This window comes from Miniopterus schreibersii (assembly GCF_964146895.1).
Source record: "Miniopterus schreibersii genome assembly, chromosome: 16".
Taxonomy (NCBI): domain Eukaryota; kingdom Metazoa; phylum Chordata; class Mammalia; order Chiroptera; family Miniopteridae; genus Miniopterus; species Miniopterus schreibersii.
This window is the reverse complement of record NC_138116.1, coordinates 25,605,326-25,630,221: the sequence shown is the minus strand read 5'-3', so window position 1 is coordinate 25,630,221 and position 24,896 is coordinate 25,605,326. Positions and strand designations below refer to the sequence as shown.

At 48.0% G+C, this 24,896-nt stretch overlaps 2 protein-coding genes across 3 annotated transcripts in view; one reads left to right on the top strand and one right to left on the bottom strand.

The window, feature by feature from the left end:
* Positions 1 to 4,897, bottom strand: part of CCT6B (chaperonin containing TCP1 subunit 6B) — a 34,306-nt gene extending 29,409 nt beyond the window's left edge. Inside the window, exon 1 of the mRNA XM_081115629.1 lies at positions 4,628 to 4,897. The gene's annotated coding sequence lies outside the window, so the exon portion shown is untranslated. The remainder of the gene's footprint in view (positions 1 to 4,627) is intronic.
* An 88-nt stretch (positions 4,898 to 4,985) lies between these two features.
* LIG3 (DNA ligase 3) lies at positions 4,986 to 22,765 on the top strand. Of its 2 annotated transcripts, XM_081115625.1 has the most exons (20): positions 4,986 to 5,101; positions 7,157 to 7,707; positions 9,565 to 9,708; positions 11,567 to 11,764; positions 12,425 to 12,576; positions 13,241 to 13,407; positions 13,519 to 13,596; positions 14,032 to 14,200; positions 14,648 to 14,803; positions 15,359 to 15,490; positions 15,889 to 15,968; positions 16,980 to 17,067; positions 17,450 to 17,527; positions 17,846 to 17,969; positions 18,564 to 18,706; positions 19,049 to 19,123; positions 19,555 to 19,701; positions 20,182 to 20,383; positions 20,743 to 20,861; positions 21,990 to 22,765. In XM_081115625.1, the coding sequence occupies exons 2-20, from the start codon at positions 7,161 to 7,163 to the stop codon at positions 22,221 to 22,223; spliced, it is 3,033 nt and encodes a 1,010-aa protein (XP_080971751.1). In that variant the 5' UTR covers positions 4,986 to 5,101; positions 7,157 to 7,160; the 3' UTR covers positions 22,224 to 22,765. The 2 variants fall into 2 exon arrangements, with proteins under 2 accessions (XP_080971751.1, XP_080971752.1); XM_081115626.1 differs by lacking the exon at positions 13,519 to 13,596.
* Positions 22,766 to 24,896: the final 2,131 nt, after the last annotated feature.

The window sequence follows — 24,896 nt, the reverse complement described above, 5'->3', positions numbered from 1 at the left end:
TAAACAATCATGCCTATGTGATGGAGCCTCCACAAAAACCCAGAAGGATGGAGCTCGAGAGCCTCTGTGTTGGTGAGCATGTGGAGGTACTCTGCACCCCTTCCCACACACCTTGCAATTTGCATCTCTTCCATTTGGCTGTTCCTGAGTTATATCCTTTGATAATAAACCGGTAATCTAGTAAGTAAACTGTTTTCCTGAGTTCTGTGAGCTTCTCTAGCAAATTAATCAAACCCAAGAAGGGGGTTATGGGAAGCTCTGATCCACAGCCAGTCACACAGGAGCACAGGTAACATCCAGGACTTGATTACCGTCTGATGTGGTGGGAAGGGGCAGTCTTGTGTAACTGAGCCCTTAACTTATGGAGTCTGACACAAACTTCAGGTACATAGTGTCAGAATTGAATTAAATTGTAGGACACCCAGCTTGTGTCACAGAATTGCTTGTCGTAGAAAACCCACATGCCTGGTGTCAGAAGTTAAGTAGTATTCAGAAAGAGCTGTATGTAATGGAAATTGAAAGGAGAGTTTTTTGCTTTACAACCACCAAGATCAACACTGGAGCTGACGGCAGGGAGGGAGAGCACACTGGGCTGCACAATTGGAAGGCCTCAGTAAGAGGGCTTGGGTGGAAGCTCCCAGAGGAGAAGGGTAGGGGCTCTCCTGGTATAAAGAAAATGGCATGAGGAACAAGAGAGGAAGGAAATGTTCAACCTGGTCTTCAACCTCTGCCACCATAAGAGCTAGAAAACCAACTGTCACCAGTGCTACCTATCAACCAGCCCAGAGTCCAATGGAAGAGACAGAACTGAAGTCTGCTTCCCTAATGGGCTCATCTCTTTGTAAAATACATTTGTCCTTTGAAAATTATTAACTTGCCTTCTAAAAAAATGACCACCAGGACTTCACACCAGAAAAACCAACCTAGAAGTTCAAAGGAGATGGTAGCAACTTTGAGTCTGTCACTCCATATCTGTGACTTCATCCCTGCCCTAGAAGCCCCTGTCCCTGTGCCATAGATCAGCTATTTCCAAAGCCACACTTGACTCTTTGCTCTGTCCTACCTCAACCTGGCAGCTGCAGCACAGAGATACTCAAAGGAGAGGCCAAGAAATCACTCTGGTCTGCAGCCTTTAATAAGAGAGCCATGGGCTGATTTGAATTATTACATCTTCCTACAGCTGTTGCCTTTTAAATATTTATCCTGGCAAACACCACCACCGTTTTTCACAACTTATTTTAATTGTGTGACTATTAAGCAAACCAAACCATAAAATCGGGTCTCTATGCTGAGATTTACATGATAAACAGACCAGAGCTTATTAAAAAAAGGCATCCACTGAGTGCAAACAAGCTTCACAAGTGCCCCGAAGGTGTGAAGCCTTTTCCCTATTCCTGCCTGTGGCTGCCGAGCTTCCATAGTGAGTAGCAAGAAAAATGAATAAAATCTACCCATTTTCCTGTGATTTTTTTTTTTTAACAATCATGATGAGTTTAAACTGGAACTCATGCTTAATTCTTAAAAGGGGTGCAGAAGCTCTGAGAGGCTCATGAACGATCTGCCCTGGAGGATTTGGGATCAAGGTCTGATGGAAGGACTTAACCACTTTGGGGCTTTGAGTAACTAGGAACTGGCAGGAGGTATCTTGCTTATTTGCCATCAAGTTAGCTTTTGATTTGGATCATGAGACTCCATCCAAGAAAACTCTCCCTTCAAAAAGGCACTTATACACAAACATTTATATAAAATTTCAGGAGGTTCAAGAACACCCCAGAGCCTATCCACAGATCCCCTAGAGGTCCATGAGTCTCAGGTTATTTCTTACTACTGTGACGGTTAGCACCCAAGTGGCCCTTATTTCTCCCCTACATCTATACAGTAGCCCAACCCCCAATATCTCTATACAGCAGTCAGAGTGATAGCAGTTCTGGTGAAACCTAAGTCACATCATGCTACTTCTGTGTTCAATATAATCCATTAGCTTCTCATTTCACCTGCGATAAAAGCCAACATCTTTGCAGTATACAAGATGCTACAGGATCTGTCTTAGGATACCCCGCTGACCTCATCTCCAACTCTTCTCAGCCTTGACTCCTGCTGCTCTAGCCACACCCATCCTCCTTGCTGTCTCCCAACAGGACAGACACATCCTGGCCTTTACTTGCTGCTCCCTCTACCCCAGGACTCCACATGGCTCTCTCCCTCATTCTTTCCAGTCTTGACTCAATTGTCACTGTTGGTGAGGCCTTCCTGACCACTGTATTTAAAACCGCAACCTCGCCCTGCCAGGGACCTCCTGTCTTCCCCCTCTACTTTCTTTTTCTCCATAGCACCGGTCACCTTACATACTATGCATTTTACTTTCTGTTTATTATGTATCTCCTGCATTAACCTGTTAGCTGCATAAGGGTAGGGACTTCTGTGTTTTGTTTCACTGTTGTATTCCAGTTCCTGTTATAGTGCCTAACACAGAGTAGGTACTCAATAAATACTTGACTGATAACCAACTGAATTATTAAACTCAGCAGTGGTATGACTGTATCCAGGCTGGGGAGTAAAGGAAAATGTACGCTTACTGAAATACCTCTAAGTGTCAAGCAGTTTGCAAGTTAACATGTCATCTCATTTAATTATCATACACAATCCTAAGAGATATTTTGATCCCCATTTCACCATGAAAACTGAGGCCCAGAGAAGTGAGGAAAACAAAACCAGTGAAGGTTACACAGCCAGTGGGATCATAACTCAAACCTAAACTGTGTGATTCCAAAGCCTTGCTATTCCTACCACACATTAGGTCATTCTCCTTGGTAGTAGTTCCCACTTCTCTAAGGAAATGCAACTGCCAGCTAGTTACATTTTGCAGCAGGGGCCTGAGTAAAAGAGATCATTCATTAGGTTCCTTGGGGTTCTAATCAAACAAAACAAACATTTAGAACCTGGGTCTTTTGGAACATTTATATCAAACGGTCAAAGATGCAATGTAATGAACATCCTTCTGAGGGAGCTTAGCACTTTCATAGCTTCATTCATTCATTCCATTCACTCATGGGTTTCATTCATTTATTCATAAATATTTACTGAGTGCCTACTACGTGTCCAGTACTTGTTCTAAGCACTAAGGATAAAAAGACACATAAGGCACAGATGTAACTCTCCACAAATTGGTGTGAAGTCTGGGGCAGTGCTATCCAATGGAAGTATAATGTGAGCTAAGTACGCAGTTTTATATTTTCTAGTCACCACATTTTCAAAAAGGTAAAAATAAAGTTGAAATTAATTCTAATATATTTTTATTTAACCCAACGTATCAAAAATAATCACTTCAACATATAATCAACATAAATATATTATTGATATACTTTGCAGTCTTTTTTTTTTTTTTTGTAAAGTCTTTGAAATCGGTATGTACTCTGCACTTACAGCACATCTCAATTCAAACAGGTCACATTTCAGGAGCTCAAGAGCCACATGTGACTAGTGATGACAGCATTTGACAGCACAGGGCTAGGGAAAAAGATACAGTCATGGGGATTTTCAAAACAACACAGTAAATGCAGTGATAGAGATATGGTTCAGGATCACCGAACTGCCAGAGTTAGGACTTGAACCTCCAGTGGCCTTTTAATCCCAAAGACCTTGTTCATTCTGCAACACATGAGAGACTCTATCCCACTTCAAACAATGGATCGTGCAACCAACCAGACTTGATATATCCAAAACAAAATTCATCTTTTCACGTTGAATGCCTCCTCCCCTCTCATTTCCTATTTCAGTTGATGGCACCATTATCTACCTGCTCACTCAAGTCATCCTCATTTCACCCTTAGGTAAATGAGCACTTTGTCTAGATCATTTAAAATCTAAATGTTTATCAAAAAATGCACCTTTCTCTCCGCCCCAACTAACTTAGCTTGTTCAGGTCACCTTCATCTGTCACAAGAACCTTTCCCCCCCAGTTCTGTTGTGATATAATTGACATACATCACTGCATAAGTTTAAGGTCTACGGCATAATGGTTTGACTTACATAATTGTGAAATGATTACCACAACAAGTTTAGTTAGCACCCATCATCTCAAATAGATACAATAATAAGGAAAGAAAAATCCTTAAAATTATGGACCACTTCACAAATTTGCATGTCATCCTTGGACAGGGGCCACGCTAATCTGTGTATCGTCCCAATTTTAGTATACTTGCCGCCAAAGCCAGCACCAAGAACTGTTTAATTAGTTCCCTTTCCTCAGTCTGTTCCCTACCCAGCTTCAAGAGTAGTTACTACTTCATAAGGCCCTACCTACATGGCTCTCCTCCCCTACACAATAAAGGCCAAGTTCTTTTCACATATCAGGTAACTCCCTGCAGGATCTCATCTTGGCTTACTTCTCTAACAATGCCCGATAGTTTGCCGTTCCTGGACCCTGAACAAGTTCATTTAACCTCCTCTGAGCCTGCTAGTCTTCTGTAAAAATAGCCATCCTAATCTCCCAAGATGCTGACCTGAGGTTTAAGAGATAATACACTTCAAACGATACACAATCGGGATGACTCTCCCCATCACTGCTTTACATTTTATATCTACCTAGTGCCTCTTTTCAATTCAATAATATTTACAGAATACTTACTATGCGCTAGGCATTGTGTGGCAACAAGGCAGAGGGTATACAGAAAAGTAGGTTGAATGACGTGCTCTTTGCCTTCCTCAAACTCATTACAATATAGTTTCCCAACCAGGATCTTTAAGGACTACATCATCTCTAACATTATCAGCACACCAGGGAGTCCTCGGAAGCCCGGGCCGGGCTGCGTCCTGGGCGCCACCGCGTCCCGGAACCTCGGCCTTCCCCGGCCCAGTCACAGCCCCGAACCCTCCCACACCGAGCCCAGCGCGTCTCTCAGCCGAACCTCACAATCGCCCACGTGGCAGGCTGGGGGCGGGGACATGTGGCGCAGCGTAAGCCAGGACCTCTGCGCCTGCGCGCTGCGGCCGGCTCAAGGACCCGGATTTAAAGAGACAGGCTCTACCACCGTGGTGGGTGAGCGAGGCCTGTGGGCGCCGGGTCCGAGGCCTTCGATGTGCGCCAAAGCCGGGAAGGCAGGTGAGAAGCGGTGCGGCGGGTCCGGGCAGTGGGGCGGGAGGCAGCCCGGGACCCCGGGCTCGGCGCGGCCGGGGAGCCAGTCCTTTCGGCTCCTCCCCCGCCCGCCCGCGGAGCCCCGGGGCACACCCTCCGTGACGTGGCGGCCCCCCGGGAGCCCATGGGGGTTGGCTCGCGGCTCCCCTGGACCCCCACGGGCTCACGCCAAGGAGGGTGCCTCCGGGGGGCCGCTCTGGCCCCGCCGGGTCTGCACACTGGAGCCTTTCTCTTCCTGTCGCGTCCCTTTGCCCAGCCCTGGGCTGTGTCCTCGGGCCGAGGGACTCGCTTCCCCGCCTCCCCGGGCGTCCCCGGGGTCGGCACCCGGCCGGTAGCCCCTGCCCGCTGCCGCGAAAGCGGCGCAGGAAGGTCGTCCAGGAAAGGCGGCCGCAGGCTTTCACTGCCTCGCCCGGTGCAGCTCACTGAGCCGCGGCGGCCCTGCTGCGATCGGGCCTCAGCGGTTTCCTCCTCGGCGGCCGTTGACTGGGACCCAGGGTTTCCTCCGAGCAGCCTTGCGCTTCTCGTGGCCCGCGCCCCCCGGGCCTCGCGCGCCGCAGGGGCAGGGCGAGGTGCCCTGGAGCGGGCTCCCTTCACGAGGGGTGTGCGGGCTCCTTCAGAAATCGTGCATCTGAGGACAGTGTTCTGAGCAACTCTCGTGGGCCTGCCATACTTTCGTATACTTCACCCATGTGGTTCTTAAACTTCTGGGGGTTTAGAGCTTTTTGTGAATTTCATGATCATAGACCGCTCCAAAAAGAAGGGCACATTTATAAATACATTTTCACGGAGTTCAGTGTCCCCCACATACAAACACACCAGCTCATCCATGGACTCATTTTAATTTCCCCAACCATTCCTCGAGGTAGGTATTATTTTATGTGTTTTAGAAATAAGAAAACTGAGACTCAGGCATTTCTCAGAGATAACATAGCCCCTAAACTGTAGGGTCACACTTGCACTCCCATCCCGGATTCCCTTCCCCCTGCTTTCCCCTGCATCATGTTGCACTACATTAAGTGGAGTCTGCTTTTCATTATATGTAACCCAATAGCAATTTCACACAAAGCGGTGCACAGGCTGGAATAATTTCCAGTATTTTTAAAATCAGAACTATGAAGATCCTTCAGAAAATAGGAATCTAAGAAAGTGGGGGGACACCGTGCACGTATTACCCATTTCCATTGGGATTGATTTATCAGTTCCTTTGATTCTTGTCGTCCAGGGACTTCGGTATTCCCTGATATAAATTGCTGAAATATAAACAGGCTAATACACATAGGGAGCCTCTGCTTAAAGGATAGATAACAGCTTCACTGAGTGTAGGAGCTAACATTTATTGAGGCCTCTGCTGTGTGCCCAGCTCTGTTCTAAAGGCTTTACTCTTAGAATGACAACCCCTTGAGTTCGGTACAATTATTATCCACACTTTACAGTTGAGGAAATTGAAGAATGGCGAGGTTAAGTAACCTATCAAGGTCACACAGCAATGAGCTAGGTGTGAACCCAAGCAGTCTGGTTCTAGGCTCCGTTTAATTGCTTCTCGAAATAGGGCTTCTGATTAAATCACAGATCTATAGAGTTGCTTAGTTTCCAAGGATGGCATATATATACACTTCACATTAAAAACTTCATGGACATAATGTAATTTTTCTTGGTGATTAAAAAGAAACTTCAGGTCATAAAAAAAAATAATAAAACTTCAGGTCTTGTAATACTTATGGGTCATCATTCATTTTGAGCATCAGGTATTGCTGATGGCCTGAAAAACATTCTTACATTATTTGGATTCTCTTGATAGTGATTTACTAATTATATATGTGTACATTAGACCATTGAATACCCTTTTGCAAACTGAATTTTCCTGTATTGGAACTCTTCATCCTGTAGGCATTAAATCTTTTATACGTTGGAAAGTGTTTGATTAGTCAACATAAACTGTATAGGACCTTGGCCTTTGAGGAAATTGAAAGCCTAGCTCCTCATTTATCTCTCACCTTTTCTGCCTCTCACCCTTTTTTGCAGCTGTATGACTTTGGCTTTCAAGATCCTCTTCCCACCAACCCTCCGTGCACTCAGCCGAAAAGAACTGTGCCTGTCCCGAGAGCATCTCTGGCCAGACATAAAACAGTTCAGCCAGTGGTCAGAAACAGATCGGCTTCATGGGCGCTGCCTCCTCCAGAAAAGAAAGCCCATTCCGTCCTTCCAAAAAGGCAATCTAAGACCACGTGCCACCTGCCTTGTCTTCTTGCCAGGATCACATGTGGGACTCTGCAGTGGGCCCTGTGAAATGGCCGAACAACGGTTCTGTGTGGACTATGCCAAGCGTGGCACAGCTGGCTGCAAAAAATGCAAGGAAAAGATTGTGAAGGGCGTATGCCGAATCGGCAAAGTGGTGCCCAATCCCTTCTCAGAGTCCGGGGGTGATATGAAAGAATGGTACCACGTAAAATGCATGTTTGAGAAACTGGAGCGGGCCCGGGCCACCACAAAGAAAATCGAGGACCTCACGGAGCTGGAAGGCTGGGAAGATCTGGAAGATAACGAGAAGGAGCAGATAAGCCAGCACATTGCAGGTGGGGTAAAGCATAAATACTGCTTTCTCATCTCACCCGTGCTGATAAGGAGTGTAGAGCCCAGTGTCTGTCTGTCTGTCTGTCTGCCCTTAACTTTTTATTTGGAAGTCATTTATTTTTTTTATTTTTTTTTTTTTAAATATATCTTTATTGATTTCAGACAGAGGAAAGGAGAGGGAGAGAGAGAGAGAGAGAGAGAAACATCAATGATGAGTCATTGATCAAGCCCACAACCTGGGCATGTGCCCTGACCGGGAATCGAACCCCGATCGCCTGAATCCTAGGTCGACACTCACTGCTGAGGCACGCCTGGCCAGGCGGAAGTCATTTAAAATTCACAGAAGAGTTATAAGAATAAAAGTAGTACAAAGAACGCTTATATTCCCTTTACCCACATTGACCTTTTTTAACATTTAGCTGTCTGTGCTTCATTGTTTGTGTTACGCACTTGCTCTCTGGTACTCTCCTCACACAGGCAGTTTTTTCCTGAGCCATTTGAGAGTAAGTTGCTACGTCATGGCCCTTTGCCTTTATATGCTTCAATGTATATATTTTAAGAATAGGAATATCTTACATGACCATACTACAGCTAACAACTTTAGTAAATTTATTCTCCATATAATACTGTAATCTACCATCTGTATTCCCGTTTTTCAGCAGATAAAATAATATCTTTTATAGCATTTTCCCCCCTCCAGGGTAGAATCCCTATCTTAAAATCAGGTATTGCACTTAGTAGTCATATCTTTTTGGTCTCCTGTTAATCTGCAACATTTCCATAGTCTTTCTTTTATTACATTGCCATTTTTGAAGAACAGAATCGTTATTGATAGATCAGTTTTATCCATCAATTTATTATCTGATTGGGCTCATAGATTACTCATTTTTCCTGGCGGCTTATAATTTTACTGTATTTTATTAACTTGGTACTTTAATGTCCCATACTTGACCAGTTGGGAGACGCTTTGAGCTGGTTTCTATGTCCCGAATGCCCTCATCTTGTTTTTTAAAATGTTTTCAAGTACTCCCTTACTCTTTGGCATAACAGTATGCTCTTAGGGTTACCTTCTATATATCTGCCCCCTGTCCTGGAATCAGCCATTTCTCTGAAAAGTCCTGCTTCCCATTAGTGAGGAATGACATTAAATACCAAAATCTGAATGCTACATGTCCTTGTTGCCATGAAGTGTCTTTGCTTTTAAGCCCTATAACAGTGGCTCTAAAAATGGACATCTGTCCTTTTTTTTTTTCTTTGAAAGAAAAAAAGACATCCAGGAGGGAAAAGTACTTCTTGTATATCCCTTTCTCGAGTCCTCCACCCTGCCCTGCCTGCCTGAGCCGTGGGCCTCAGCCTTTGTTACTTCTTGACCCATCTCATTCAGAGGAAGGGAAATGCACTGTCACACAGCTCAGGTAACAGCAGCTAGAAGTTCCCCCGTCTGTGCCAAACTGGTGTGCTCTGTTAATCCCTTTTCATTTTACTTTCTTGTTTAAATATAAATTGGGGCCAATATCCTGGAGCTGAGGTTCCCAAGTTTCATCTATTGAGATACGATTTATGATTTCCCCCAAATAATCTGGAGATTATTATATGTGGAATAAGAGGGAGAGAGTGTTGATGAAAATTCAAGTTACTAATAAAGTAAAGGGTAACTGGGTCATTTGTCCCCAGAGCACCCTCTCCCAATACCATATTGCCTGCCATGTACCTCCACCTAGCCAGCAGCCAGCCTTGGGGTAACTCACCATGGTACTAACTTACCAAACAAGGCTGTAAGAGCAGTTGATAGATCCTTTGGGAGCTTTCTCAGGGATTTTTCACTGAAGCATATTTTCCTTTCTTTTGGGGTCCTGCAGATCTGTCTTCTAAAGCAACAGGCACACCAAAGAAGAAAGCTGTTGTCCAGGCTAAGCTGACAGCCACAGGCCAGGTGACATCTCCAGTGAAAGGTGCTTCGTTTGTTACCAGTACCAATCCCCGGAAATTTTCTGGATTTTCAGGTAAGATAGGTTAGGGCTGCTTTAGCTGTTATGGTCCTCCTTTTAATTTGGTATCCTATTTGAGATTGTAGCTAAAAGTGAAAACTGTACTGTCTAGTCTCATTAATAATTTGCTTCCATCTGAGCAGAGACAGATAATGGCTAATTCTCAACGCTCCTCTTGTATAGCATTTCTTTGTATACTTTAATCTCTATTGTAGCAAAAAGTTGTTTGCTTTGTCAAGACATTTCCCTTTGAAGTAGCTACCTGGGTCAGACAGATCATTATAGCCTGCCCTTTACTTCCTTGATTTTTTATAATGAAAGAATTTTGAGAAATTGCATCCCTAAACTTGCCCAAACTGGAGATGAAAGTATGGAAGAAGGCAGATGTCATACGTGCCTTGTGTAACAGGTAGCATTGGGCAAGGTAGTGGCTTTTACATATGCAGTTTTGTTTGTTCTTCAGTTAATCTTAGGAAGTACTTTTATTAGGTCTATATGAATGAGAAAGTTGATGCTCAGGTTCATTACGGAATTAGTATTTACACTGAAGTCTGTTTAACTCCAACACCTATGTCCTTTTACCTTACATCCTCTTGTGTCTTTATTTGGAAACATTCTGTGACTAAGGGAAAGAAAATGAAGCCAAAACATGTGGACTTAAAAGTTGTTTAGGGTGGTAGCTTTATGCGAGTGAAAGAAGCCTAGACTTGACGTCAGGAGACCTGGGTCCTGGTTCCAGCACTGTGACCCGACAGCTTGCTCCGGGGATCAAGTCACTTCACCTCTGAGCCTCTGTGGCCTAATCTGTGAAGTGGGAATGGCAATATCTGCTTCCTATATCCCACAGTGTTCTCGTGAGACTACAGGAGATAAGGTCGTAAAAATGGTGCCTGACTGTGGGATTTTTGTTAATTTAAAATTCTGACATCTGTTTTTTGTTTAATGGTAGGCCAAAGATAGAAGTGCAGAAGAGTCTAGGTGACCATAAGGGCAACATGTTTCTGGAAGCGCCCTGGTCTTAGGGAGGGAATTTGGGAGAAGTTAAGGGAAACATGGTGTTCTTCTTGCAACCTGCTGAACATCGGTGCTTCGGAGATTTTTCCACTCAGATCCTCTCTAAACTCCAGACTGAGATGAGGGTGCATTTATAATTCCTGAAGCCCAGACAAGAAGCAGTTTACAGCAGCAGCCTGTTTGCTTATGGCTCTGCTGCAAGCTTGCAGAGTGAAATTTGCTTTCTAAATTGTCACAAGCACATAAGAGGGGATCACTGCAGAGTTGAACAGTTATTTTGGGGTGTCTGGAGAAAAGCCCTGCTTATTGATAGCCTTTAAGAAAGAAAAAGTGGTGATGGGGTAGGTAGGAGTGGTGAAGGGCTGGGAATGTCTCTCTTCTCAGGCCTGGGTCTCCTCATCAGTAAGAAGAGATTGAACTAGATAACCTTTATGGCTTACCTGCAATCCGCAATAGCAGTGATTTCACATTGACTAACATGTTCTTTGATTTCTGCCCCCTTCCTCATCCCAACTTCTCTGGGGTCAGCTTTACAATTGTTCTGAGATCCTCCTGACCACTCTTGGCATGAAGGTGGCCTCTGCTCTTCTGTGAAGGGCTCATATAAAGAGATGCTCCTCACCCAGTCCTCTGCTTGGGTGTGAAGCCACTATTTCTTTACCATTAATAGCTGTGAGATTTGGGGAAATTACCTTCATTTCATTACCTGTAAGATGTGAGTAATATATCTACCCCAAAGGGCTATTTTGGGGGATTAAGTGAAGCTACATATAGAGCACCAGCAGAGTGCCTGTTACTTTCCCTTTCTTCCTTCTCAGCAAGGCAAAATGAATCATCTCTGCTGTTTCCTCTCCAACAGCCAAGCCCAACAACTCTGGGGAAACCAGCTTAAGCCCCACCCATAAGACAAGTCTGTCCTCAAGCAAATGTGACCCCAAGCACAAAGATTGTCTGTTACGTGAGTTTCGGAAGTTGTGCGCCATGGTGGCTGAAAATCCTAGCTACAACACAAAGACCCAGATCATCCAGGACTTCCTTCGGAAAGGCTCGGCAGGAGGTGGGGCCTGTAGCATCCTGGGTGGGCTTTTCCTCTAAAGAGTTCAGAGCCATGGCCAGATTCATGGGGATCTGAACTGTACACTTGTGCGGGGCCCCATGCTTGGTTTAATGCTCTGCTACTGCTGGCTTGAAATTTTTAATAATTTTGAACAAAGAGTCCTGCATGTTCATTTTCTACTGGGCCCCACAAAGTATGTAGCCAGTTCTGCTCTGAGCACATTGGCATCTTTCTTCCCCTGCCTTCATTCCACCCCCAGGAGGCCAGAAGAATCTATCCCATTTGACCAAGAGGAAGATTCACTGTCCTGTATGTTTGATTAGGTTTTTGTGAATCACTGTACAGCTTGGAATAGAATCTTCCAACTCTACTTCTTTCATTTATCTAACGAGTCATTGATTGAGCATCTAGAATGTGCTCATCACTGGGGACTAAAAGTCATGGCTCTGCCCTGCGGGATTTCATCCAGGAGCTAAGTTGGGAGGGGCAGACACATAAACCACCAACCCCCAACACTGTGATCTCTACCTGCTACTGTCGTAAAATGCACGGGGTACTGTAGCAGCACGAGCAGCAATGTAGACATCGATTTCAGTTCCTTGAGTTTATGTATTTATTTGTTTAAGCTCCATTTCTCAAGAAGGGCTCCTCTGTCTCCAGATGGTTTCCATGGTGACGTGTACCTAACAGTGAAGCTGTTGCTGCCGGGTGTTATTAAGAGCGTTTACAACTTGAATGATAAGCAGATTGTGAAGCTTTTCAGCCGCATTTTCAACTGCAGCCCAGAAGATATGGCACGAGACCTAGAGCAGGTCAGAGGAAGGGGAGGGTAGGTAGCATTCCAGGTGGGGTTCTGCCAAGCCAAGCACCTGCAATCTCTTTTTCCTGGTTGGGGCACAAGCTGTTTTAGGGAACTGAAACCCATTGAGCAAGCTTCCGTTATGAGAGGAGTTGAAGGTGAGGCTACAGCTGTTAGTTTCATAAGGTTCTGAGGATTGAAATCATATTACTGCTGAGCCACAAAAGCCAGCTTTCGAGGGTTAGGATTTGAGACTTCCTGCTGTCTCTCCTGGGGCTCTTTCTCGACCTTATTTTTTCTTGCCCCCCCCCCCCAACTTGGGCTTACCATTAAGCTTTGGTTTGTTCATGACTCTAGCCCTGGCACCATGGGAAGTTTCTATCTGAGCACCCCCGTTATCTGATGACCGTATTTGTCTATTAGTTCAAATTCTAACGGGAATCAAATTGGCTTAGCCCTGAATTAGTCCTTGTGTCACTTTTCAGCTAAGGCAGGTGGCCAGATCCTTTGGTGAATGGAAGTACTCTTTCCAGAAACTGGGTGGAATAGATCTAAGAAGTGAGGTCAATGTGTGTGAGCTGGGGATAGGAGCAATGATTGAAATCTGATTCAAGTCCTGGGGGATACACTTGGACACTTTGGGGTTACAGCAGTGGCATTTTGGTTTTTGGAGACAGGGTGACGTGTCAGAGACAATCAGAGTCTTCTTTGAGCAGAGCAAGTCTTTCCCCCCAGCTGCCAAGAGCCTTCTCACCATCCAGGAGGTGGACGAATTCCTCCTGCGGCTCTCCAAGCTCACCAAGGAGGATGAGCAGCAACAGGCCCTGCAGGACATCGCCTCCAGGTTGGGAGCTGCCCGGTGGGAATGGGCTTGGGGAGATGGAATCACTAGGGAAGGAAAGTTTGGGGATTCAGAGCTCTTCAAAGACCAAGTTGAATGTGCCTCATCCCCTAGGTGTACAGCCAATGATCTTAAGTGCATCATCAGGTTGATCAAACATGATCTGAAGATGAACTCAGGTGCAAAACACGTGTAAGTAGCAGCTCCTCGGACAGCCTAAGCCGCCAACTTCCTTTGTTGACAGCTGGCGTAAGGACTTTGGAGTCCCAATCTGGATTTGAATCCTGATTCTACCTTCTTCCTTCCTGGGGGACCCATCACTTGACCTAACTCAGCCTCCATTTTCTTATATGTAAATGGAGATAAAAGTACCCTTCTCAGAAGATGGAATGTGTTCAGTAAGCATAATGAGTCGGCCACTCGAGCCCCCACTTTGCTAGGGTAGCTTCCACTTAGGCACAGTATCTCAGTAGAGCTGCATTCTCCAAGAGCTTTTCACCTGTGACAGTCTTTAGACAATAGAACATAACCCCTTCCCCTCTCCTCTCTATGATGACAGACTGCTATTCAAAGCAATATGGTCAAAGGCAGTGGTTTTGGTTTTTGTGCTCCTGTCCACATTGGCAGGTTGGACGCCCTCGACCCCAATGCCTATGAAGCCTTCAAAGCCTCACGCAACCTGCAGGATGTGGTGGAGCGGGTCCTCCGCAATGAGCAGGAGGTGGGGAAGGAGCCAGGCCGGAGACGAGCTCTAAGTGTTGAGGCCTCACTGATGACCCCGGTGCAGCCCATGCTGGTAAGGATGCTGCTCTGGCCCTGACTTCTCCTCTCCAAGTATCCTCTCCTTCCATGTGAGATCTGGGAGAGTATGAATGCTGATAGCCCTTGCAAGTTGATTGCAGAAGTTTGGAGAAGGAACAGTGGAGGTGTAGAGGGGTGTTTCTCAGTGGGGAAGTAAAGGCAAAGGAGAAGACAGCATGATCTAGTGGAAATACCTAAACTCTAGGCCCAGCTTTGCCACCAAGTAGCGGTAGAACCTTAGGCGAGTTAGTTTTCTTGTGTGAATGATGTATGAAACCCTCTGAAGCATCTACATAGAACGTTTTTTCTATCATCTTTCCTGAAGACAGGTGGATTTGTAAGTAACTTCTGGGGTTCTGTGACCTTCCCCAGAATAGATCTGAGAGTTGGTGGCAGAGCACCTGTAAACCTCCAGGCTTTTCTTTCCCTCCCTCCCCCCAAGGCCGAGGCCTGCAAGTCCATTGAGTATGCGATGAAGAAGTGTCCTAACGGCATGTTTTCTGAGATCAAGTATGATGGGGAGCGAGTCCAGGTGCATAAGGACGGAGATCACTTCAGCTACTTCAGCCGCAGTCTCAAGCCTGTTCTACCTCACAAGGTAAGGTCCCTTCCTTCCTGCCAGGACTGTCTGTCCCTTCTGCCTCTAAGACTCTCAGGGCCATTCCAGCTCTGGTATACAGTAGGCATCCTTTCTTACTCATTTTGAAGATGGCTATGGGTTCAGAGCTCCCACTCAGAGAAGACTCTTCTCATGTTTCCTTGCTGCTCCTAAGGGGGGTTCATTTCTTCCTTTCCATTTTTTCCCCATCCAGTCTGTTTTTCCCCACACATCTCTGCCTGCCCGCCTTTCCTTTCTCCCCTCCACGTTGGCCTGCCCCCACATATTCTCTGTTTCTTCCTTTTACTCCAAACTCCCCTCTGTAGCTCATAGAAAGGGACTCAGCATGGGCCACCCTCTTCCCGGGTGTGGACAGGGTTCTGAAACATACACTATTCCTCTTGTCCAGGTGGCTGACAAGGTCTATTTTGCACATTAGCTGGGCTTCCACAGGTTGGCATTCTGTGTTCCTTCTGGGGCCTGGGTTTTGCTTTCTGTGCTTGACTTCAGTTCCCTGCTGCTTCTCCCTCACTTAAATGACCCTTCTGCCTCCAGGTGGCCCACTTTAAGGACTACATCCCCCAGGCTTTCCCTGGGGGCCACAGCATGATCTTGGACTCTGAGGTGCTCCTGATTGACAATAAGACAGGCAAACCACTGCCCTTTGGGACTCTGGGCGTGCACAAGGTACTGGTTCAGGGCACATGTGCAAGAATGAGTGCACATGTGTGCTGTATGTGTGTTGTCGGTCCGAAAGGGGAGGAATTGATCACATACTTAGGATTGGGCTTAGTCTTCATTTCTCAACTGTTTCTGAATTAACCCAGAGTTTAGGTGTGTTTTGTTTTTTTACATTAAAAGGAACTAGTATTGGGAACTAACTATAATTGAGTTGGTTTCCATTCATGACCATCTGCTAAGTGCCATTATGGACCAGAGGCCTCAAAGCTCAAATAGGACTTTTGTATCTGATGCTTCAGAGGGTCTCCAGAAGTAGACTGGTATTACCCATTTTTCATGGGTAAAATTACCCATTTTACTCTTATTTTTCCCCTCGTGTACCACTAGCTCCTTTCCCCTTACAGAAAGCTGCCTTCCAGGATGCTAATGTCTGCCTGTTTGTTTTTGATTGTATCTACTTCAATGATGTCAGCTTGATGGACAGGTGAGGAATCTATTTTCGGTTTCTGGGTGGGGGGTTCAGATTGGAAGGAGGGTGGGGAAGGGGCTGGATCATATACCTCTTTGTGCCCAGGAGCTGGGCAGGGCCAGGGGCACTGGCAGGAGGGAGCTGAGAGGTAGCACACTTGCTACACAGTCCGTTCCCCATTAGTGTTAGGAAGAGAAGATGCGGTGATGAGACAAGATCTCATCTCTGAGAGCTTAAGTCACAACCCCCTCCCCCACAAACTTTCTCTGCTACAACAAATGGACTGTTGACAAGAAATAGACTATGAGCACAGTAGGATTTCAGTTTATTTCTCCAACAGCATCCATGGGGACATAAGGCAGATAGTTTTCAGAGGTTTTGCTTTCGGAAGATGCTGACAGCAGGAAGCTCATGATTGTAGGGGCACTGTGGGTGGGACCATCTTACAGAGAACTAGCGGTCTTAACTCTGCTGCCTCCAAATTCTTAGGCCCAAGAAAACAGTACTGGCCTCTTCCACACTTAGAGTGTATCCCTGCCACCACCTCTCCTACACTGGCCCACATCCTTGAATGTGGAAGGGAAGGAAAAGGGAAGGGAGAAAGAAGTGTTGGGGATAGGAGTTGGGGTTTAGGCTTCAGGTCCTGAGGCCTACAGGCCTGCTGACCCAAGAACCAGCCAGCCTTGGGCCTGGGATGAGGCAGGTGCCAGGAATAAAAAATATTGGAGTCATTTTTCAGGTGGGACCAGAATTCACAGTCTGTTTGGGCTAGCAGCCAATTCTCCCATGACTCAATAAAGTAGGAACAGGAACTACAAGGGTGCAGTGGCTGCCACGACTCACATTATCCGTCTTTTGGTCATGAGGGAGCCCATGTAGCCCTTGATGGGCAGAACTGTTAGCCACAAGGGCTTTAAGCCATGGCAGACCCTCTCAAGAAGCAGTATGTCATTGTGTCCCTTCCCTCTTTAGAACTAATGGGGTAGGGGGATCTTGGCCCGACCTCAGCTCTTATGTCCCCCTTAGGCCTCTGTGCGAGCGGCGGAAGTTTCTTCATGATAATATGGTTGAAATTCCCAACCGGATCATGTTCTCAGAAATGAAGCGAGTTATGGTGAGTGAAGGCCCCACCCTAAGCAGCACCCTGGTGCTTGAAAGCAGGGCAGAGAAACCCTTGGGTCAGGTGCGGCTGAGAGAATGAGTTAATTATTTTCTTATGGGCGCTGCTGATGTGTGTACATTGTCTACTAGTCTCCACCTAGGAGTACGGGGTATGAAACCTCTTAGGTGGGCGCCCTGTGTCTGGAAGCCACAGCAGCGCTTTGGTTGGCAGGATCCCTGCTTTGCAAGCCTTTTGTTCTTTGTAGTCAAGTCAGGGTGTTTCCAGTGGGCACTTGACTGGTATATGAAAAGAAACCACCTTCACCTCACTCCCTTAGCACCCTCTCGATTTTCATATCCTCTCTATTCTCAACATCTCTCCTCTTATCCCTCAGAAAGCTTCAGACTTGGTCGACATGATAAACAGGGTGATCCGAGAGGGGTTGGAAGGGCTGGTGCTGAAGGATGCAAAGGTAAGATGGTAACAGCCTTTGCTTTCTCCTGTATACTGAGACCTCCCCCCTGAGCCTTTCCACCCCTGGCCAGGAGATGGCAGTGGCAGTCTGAGGTGTTTGGGGGTGGGTGCCGAGGGGGCATCTTTCCAGGATTTGGGCAGGTCAGTTCTGGATCTGGAGAATGGGTTGCTGTGTCTCCGGTGGTGCCTGGAGCCTAAGGGCTCCTCCCTGGAGTGGGGTGCGCAGTGTGGAAGATCCCGTATGTTGCATGAGGAGGTAAATCCCGCCCTCATGGAGTTTTCTTTCTAGTTTGTGGTCTCTCTCGCTTCCCTTCAGGGTACATATGAGCCTGGAAAGCGGCATTGGCTGAAAGTGAAGAAAGACTATTTGAACGAGGGGGCCATGGCTGACACAGCTGACCTGGTGGTCCTTGGGGCCTTCTATGGGCAAGGGAGCAAAGGTCAGGGTGGGCTCCGGGCCCTGGGATGATACTTCTTTGAAAGGCACCACTCAGGGTACAGGCTGAGGCTGCCCCTTTTACTGGCATGATTTGTCAGCAAAGCCAGTCATGACTTCCAAGTTCTGGGATCAGGGGCCCCAACCTAGCCCATGTCACCTCAGGCAGTCAGCAACATCTGAGAGCTCAAGACTTGGGCAGGAAGAGGTGAGACAAGAATACCCTGTGCTAGCCCAGCACAAAGAAATGCACCACCAACCACTCAGGGCCAGGCAGCTTTCTCCTCAGGGAAAATCTCAATTTCCTGACTGGAGAGAAAGCTGGGTTCTGAGGAACTAGTACTTTTAGGACCTACTATGTGCCAGGCACTGTCCAGTTCCTTTTACCCCTCACCAGAGCCCAACAAATTGTGTGATTATCCCTAATTTACTGAAGAGGAAGCTTACATAGCAAATAAGAGGTAGATCCACGAGGTGAGCTCTGGCGCTTTGATGCCCAGGCCCAGGCCCTCTACTCTTCAGCAGGCTGCCTCTCACTGGGTGAGTGGCACTGGCAGAGATGGCTCCCTCCACCCACAACTTAGCTCCTCCCCCTCAGGTGGTATGATGTCCATTTTCCTCATGGGCTGCTATGACCCGAGCAGCCAGAAGTGGTGCACAGTCACCAAGTGTTCAGGAGGCCATGATGATGCTACGCTCGCCCGCCTGCAGAAGGAGCTGGACATGGTGAAGATCAGCAAGGTGAGAGAGAGAGCTGATTGGCCTGGGCCTCTGGACTGGCATCATTACTGAGACAGGCTGCACTTTGGGGACCGCTGGGATCGTCTATCTGTCTCCATACAAAGGAGAGCTGCTGCTTAGCCATGGGAGCAGTATTAGGCCTTCAGAGTCTCTGAGTACCTACCTTGTGGAAACTGGGCTGCGTGCCCTAAAGGCCACACCCTCTCTGGGCAGGGAGGACCCCATGGGTGAAGGTCAGTCTTCTGTGCTGAGTCACCTCTTCTTATAGTCCCATGACCAAGAGAGGGTTTAAATCTGGTTTTGGCTTGGCAGTATCCTAGGACAGCATCTTTTTTCCTCCAGGATCCCAACAAGATACCCAACTGGCTGAAAATCAACAAGATCTACTATCCTGACTTCATCGTCCCAGACCCAAAGGTATCAACCCATTGGCCTGCAGTCCTTCAGCCCACAGAATAAGCTTGAAAATTCTCTAGCACCACAGAGATGCCATTTCAACCTCATTGACAGTCCACACAGGGACAGGGATCTGAACTGTTCAGCCAAGTGACAGGCACAGGGATGACCAGTCAACAATGAGGAATCATCCTCAATAGAGAGGGAAGGAGACTACCATCCCCAGTCACAGAGGGTCTGCTCTATAAGTGACCTGGCCCAGTCCCTTCTTGCAGTAAGAGAAACTGAGGCCCAGAGAAGAGACGGTACTTCCCTAAGGTCACAGCATCAGCAGCAACACTGAGACTTGTGTTGGCCAGTGCTTGCTTGGCTTTAACTGTTCCGTATTGCTTCTAGCTGGTAGGGGGACATTTGCTTCTTAACCAGTGAGTGACCTGACTTCCTCCTGACAGAAAGCTGCTGTGTGGGAGATCACAGGGGCTGAATTCTCCAAATCGGAGGCTCACACAGCTGATGGGATCTCCATCCGTTTCCCTCGCTGCACCCGAATCCGGGATGATAAGGACTGGAAATCTGCCACTAACCTCCCCCAACTCAAGGTGCCAGCTGCATGTGTGTCCTCTACCCCACACTGTCCCAGCCTTGAAACCTTGGGCATTTGGCTTTTTCCCTATGGCCTCTGTCGTCTTCTTTTCCCCATTCCACTGAGACAGGGCAAGAAGGATAGGTTGAAAGGGAGACCAAACTGCTGCAGGGCCAGGAGTAGCGCTCTAGAGGCCCCTGGGTCCTGGAGCATGAGAGCACCTGCTCTCTCAGCATCCTGCCGAGGGGGTGGCCTTAAGCTCCGGTCTCTATGCTGTTAAGAACTAGGGAACAGAGAACAGTGATTTGTACCAGTTACTCAAAGAAACAGCCAAAGTTTAGAAAAGCACCAAGAAAGCCAGTTTCTTTTCCCTATTTGTCTTTCCTCCCTTTTTCTTCCCCAGCCACATGTGTCTAAAACAGACTATAGACCACCTCTGAGGCCAGAGGCTGGGAAGGGTGTGATACCACCTGCCATTCTCCCTCCCCCTCCACAGGAACTGTACCAGCTGTCCAAGGAAAGAGCCGACTTCACTGTGGTAGCTGGAGAAAAGGGGAACTCCACTACTGGGGGCAGCAACGGAGAAAGTGAGGGCACCTCAGGGCCTGCTGTGTCTCAGAAGACCAGAACCTCCCCCAAGCAGTCCACCAGTACCAAGAAGGCAGGAGGGAAACTGAGTCACCCCAACAGCAAAGGGGGTAAGAAGGGAGGGGGCAGTGTGAGGGCAGACGTCAAAGGACAGGGACCCGGTCTCCCACTCCAGCTCTCAGATCGTGTGATTTTCTGTGTCCATGCAGCTGACATTGACTGCATTCCTGCTGTGCCCAGCCATGGGCCAGAGTCCATTCCGCCGGGCACCCTCCACCTGCTCAGTAAACCTGATGACAGGCCCCTTGGAGAGCCCATCTCATCTGGGGATTAGCAACCTCTGAGCCTCCCTCTCACCCATGCTCAGAGCAGAGCAAGGCCTGGCCCCCCCTTTGCTGCCCTGACTTCAGGGCCCATCGTCAGCTCGCCAACCCTCTTCTTAGTTCCCATCCTGAGCTCTTTCTTGCAGGCCCCAAGCTGACTGCAAAGCCTTCCCCCGTGGGAGTGGGAGAGAAGCTGGTCACAAAGTCATCTGTGAGAGTGGGGGAGAAGCGGAAGGCTTCTGATGAGACCCCGTGCCGCGCCAAGGTGAGGGGAAGACTAGGAGTGCACCAGGGGGCTGGTTTGGCCCAGGGCGTCATGTTCCCAACACTCTGTACTTGAACGTTGAGAGGTGACCAAAGGTGTTTTCAGGACTAATAGCCAAACCTCTCCCCTCCCGCAGCTGCTCTACCCTGTGCCCTCTCGTTGCCTTGCAGAGGCGGCTGGCCAGTGAGCAGAGAGGAAGGAGAGCTGTGTCTGCAGGCAGGAGGTAGACAGCGCAGCCTAGCCAAGAGAGGCTGCAGGGACCCACCGCTTCTGATCCCAAGTCACAATTTACATTAAAGGGGAGAAAGCCCAGTCTGGGTATGGGAGTGCAGCAGTGTGAGTTTGTGCTCAGGGCCAGCCGGCAAGGAGGGGGAGAGGGCAGACATTGGCTTAGTGGCTCTCCTCTCACCTGAGAAGCCTTTTCCCTCTTGTGCTCCCTCAATCTTTGACTACAGCTACCAACCACCTATTCAGGCCAGTAACTAGGCTCAATCCTGGGGGATCTGGTGACCCAAAGGGCAGATAGAGAACTAAACCTTTGGTCACTATAAAGTGCAATCATGCAACCCCACGCCCAGAGTAAGCACAGAAGTCTGGCAGCTCAGGCCCCGAACCTAGTTCCCAGCAGCCCTGTAGAACCTTTGCCATCTTTCCCCTACCTGAAGCCCTTGAATCCCTCCACAGTAATGAGCTGGGCTCCTGGCCCCCCAATCTAGCTATTTGTGCAGTGGACTGCTTGATTGGGCAACATGACCACCCACCAGCCACTGGGTGGTTCTTGGAGCCAAGTACTTTTCTCTTCTCTGGGTTCTTGGAGACAAGTACGTTTCCCTTCTCTGGGCCCTAGTGCTGGGAGCCGTCCTCTCCCCCCCTTTCTTGTAGGCAGGGAAGGAGGGGAGGGTCAGTCCTGTGTAATCGGCAGTAGCTGGAGGATGGGGGTGTTCATGCCTGTGCCTTTTCTCCAGTGAACTTGTTCACTCATGTCCTGACCACTAGCCAGGCTCCCTACGTCTCTGGCTCTTGTTCTAACCCTACTTTCTGGCCTATGCTCATCTGGGTGGAGACCCACCTGCCCCCAGCACAGATCAAACCCACTTCTAATCCCACCCTGACCCTGTGCATTTGCAGGTGCTGCTGGACATCTTCACTGGGGTGCGGCTCTACCTGCCGCCCTCCACGCCAGACTTCAGCCGTCTCAGACGCTACTTTGTGGCATTCGATGGGGACCTGGTACAGGAATTTGACATGTCCTCAGCCACACATGTGCTGGGTAGCAGGGACAAGAACCCTGAGGCCCAGCAGGTCTCCCCAGAGTGGATTTGGGCATGTATCCGGAAACGAAGACTGGTGGCTCCCTGCTAGGACTGCTGCCTTCTCTCCCTCATGGCCTACCCTTCCCAGAGGGACAGAACAGGGTGGGGATGGACCACCTTCTCCAAGCAGTGCGTCTTCCAAAACCCACCACCATGCATGGTCTTTCCCCAACCAGGAGTCTGGTGCTCTGGGTGCCACCAGGGAAGTCATATCCTCCTGCTGGCTATATAGGTCTTCCAGATCTGGGTGCTGGTTTTGTCATCTTCTTGTGTTCTTTAAAAAGGAGCTTTTCTTCCTTTTTAAAACATCTTGCCATTATCTCTTCCCCCACACCTACCCCCTGTAATTTCCCTCGTGATTAAGGAGTAAAGGCTGGACTACTGATGGTCTGTCCACAAAGCCAACCCCAGTGGCAGTCTTCTATCCCTCCTTGCCTCCCCTTTCACTTCCATGCTCATTTTAAAGTTGTATTTCCAAGACTGTTCTCCCTCAGAAATGCTGCTTATATTTGGCAAAACTTGTATTCAGCCTGGCCCTTTTTGCCAGGAATGAAGCCTCATTTGAAAGAAACAATGAATTTTATGACTTAATTGTCTGTGTTCTGTCACAGGGTGTGGGTTTGCTTTGAAGGGAGGGAACCAGGATCAGGTAGGAAAATGGAGCCTTTATGAAAAAAGGGAGATTTGTCTGGGCTACTCCTCTAGGGGATACAAGGCTTAGGAGGCTCTGCCTCCCCAAAATCTGGAAATAAGACTGCTCTTTAGGATAACCACCTGAGGACAGGTCCACACAGCCTGCTTACAAAGAAAGACTCCTGTGCCACCTGAGGCTGGTTTATTTGAATAAAAGGAAAACAGTATCATTTAGCGCTGTTTTTGCAGCAATGGAAATGTGCTACAGATCTTGACTCGCCAATACAAGTCAGCCACATCGGCTTTTGAGCATTTGAAATGTGGCCAACACAACATGAACTGAAGTTCTCATGCTAACTCAACTTTAGTGGCTAGTGACTACCACATTGGATAGTGCAAGTACAGACAGACCTGGTTCAAAGCCAAGTCCTGAAATTTAATAGACATCACCTTACACAAGTTACTCAACATCTAGGCCTCCGTTCCTCCAAAAGGCATGGGGATAGGAATTGCACCTAAATCAGAGGGTTGCTATAGAGTAAATGAGCTCAAGCTAAGTTCTGTAAAGCACTTAGCATAGTGGCATGCATGTTCAGACCCTACCCAGGAGAGGCCTGGCCTCTAACCACTTCCACAGCTCCGGCCTGCGTCTGACAGCTCACACTCTGGTCTGAATGCAGGCTCCTGGTTACACACTGGCTCCTGTTCTCAGGCCCGCTGACTCCTGAGGGTCAGTTCTTTTTTATTAACAGATTAGCAGGTTTGTGTGTCCTCCCCTGTGAGTTAGGTGAATGTGACAACCTCTGGAACATACTTGAGTGTCTGGGCCTGTAAGGTTGAGGACCACTACCTCCCCCCAGCCCTCTGGTGTGCTCAACAAAGGTAATAGACTGCAGGGAGGCTGCTTGTCAGTCAGCTTAGAAGCCAATCTTAACCTGATTGACCTGGGTTTCCACCTGCTGGTTAAAATGTGTTTGGAGGGGGAGGTACTGCCCTGTCTCTAGCTCAGGACATTGGGTGGTTTTGAATAGGAACCATTCAGTCTGGCTTCAGCACTGGGAATAGGACGCCCTTTTTATTCTGTCCTCAGTGGAGACAAAAGCTGCTGCTCTGAGCACTGACCTACATAGATTTCCACCCCCTCTCCAGCCTCCTCGGGCCAAGCAACTGGTCAGGGCAGCAGAACAAGGCACTCCCCTGGAGAATCCGCCAAAGGGCAATGACACTGCCCTTTGGCCTGACCGACCTAGACCCAGCCCCGCCTGTCCTTACTGGGCGCTTACACTCAAGGTGCAACCTCACAGCAGAGGGGCGTGCTTTGCAGGGGTGCTCTCTTCCATTCACTGTTCAAGGTGTTCAGCCTATTTCCTTCTAGTCTGTCTGGCACATGACTTTTTTGGCTGCTGAGATTATACCATATAGACGATTTTGTATCCATTTACTTCCAAAAAGCTGTTGCTTGGCAACAGACAGAGGTCATCATGGTGCTCAACGGGTAGGCAGCCCAGAACAATGAGGACAAAGGGCTGTGACTCAGCCTTGAGCCTTTACACACTCTGAACAAGTCTCTCCTCAGTCACAAGGCGGAGCTGCACAAAATCTAGCTCTCCCAAAGGCTGCATCTTCAGGAGCCCCCTCCCCTGGGCACTTGATCAAGGTGGTGTGCACAGGCCTGTGCACACACAGTCTGCCCACAAGGCTGGGTCAACCTCTGAGCCACTCCAGCTACAATAGCTGTATCCAACAGCTACCATCCATCTCTCAGGGCCACCTGAAGACTTAACTGGGCAAACTGGTTGTCTGCAGACTCCTTTCTACACACACCTTTAAGTTCCATCTCTCACCAAATCAGTGTCAGTGTCTGAACTCTGTGCTGCTTCCTGTTTGATCTTACAATTGGTCCTTTTTCTACTCAGCTCCCATCCTCATCTAGGCTGTTCTGTGGCGTCTTCCACATAGTAGTGAGGTCTTAAACAAGTCGCAACAACACTAAACTTCGGTTTCCCTGTCTGTTGAACAGGGCTATCTTGATCAAAGCCACATGTTATGACCCGAGCATCTCCAAAAATAACGCAGTCTCAGGTGCATA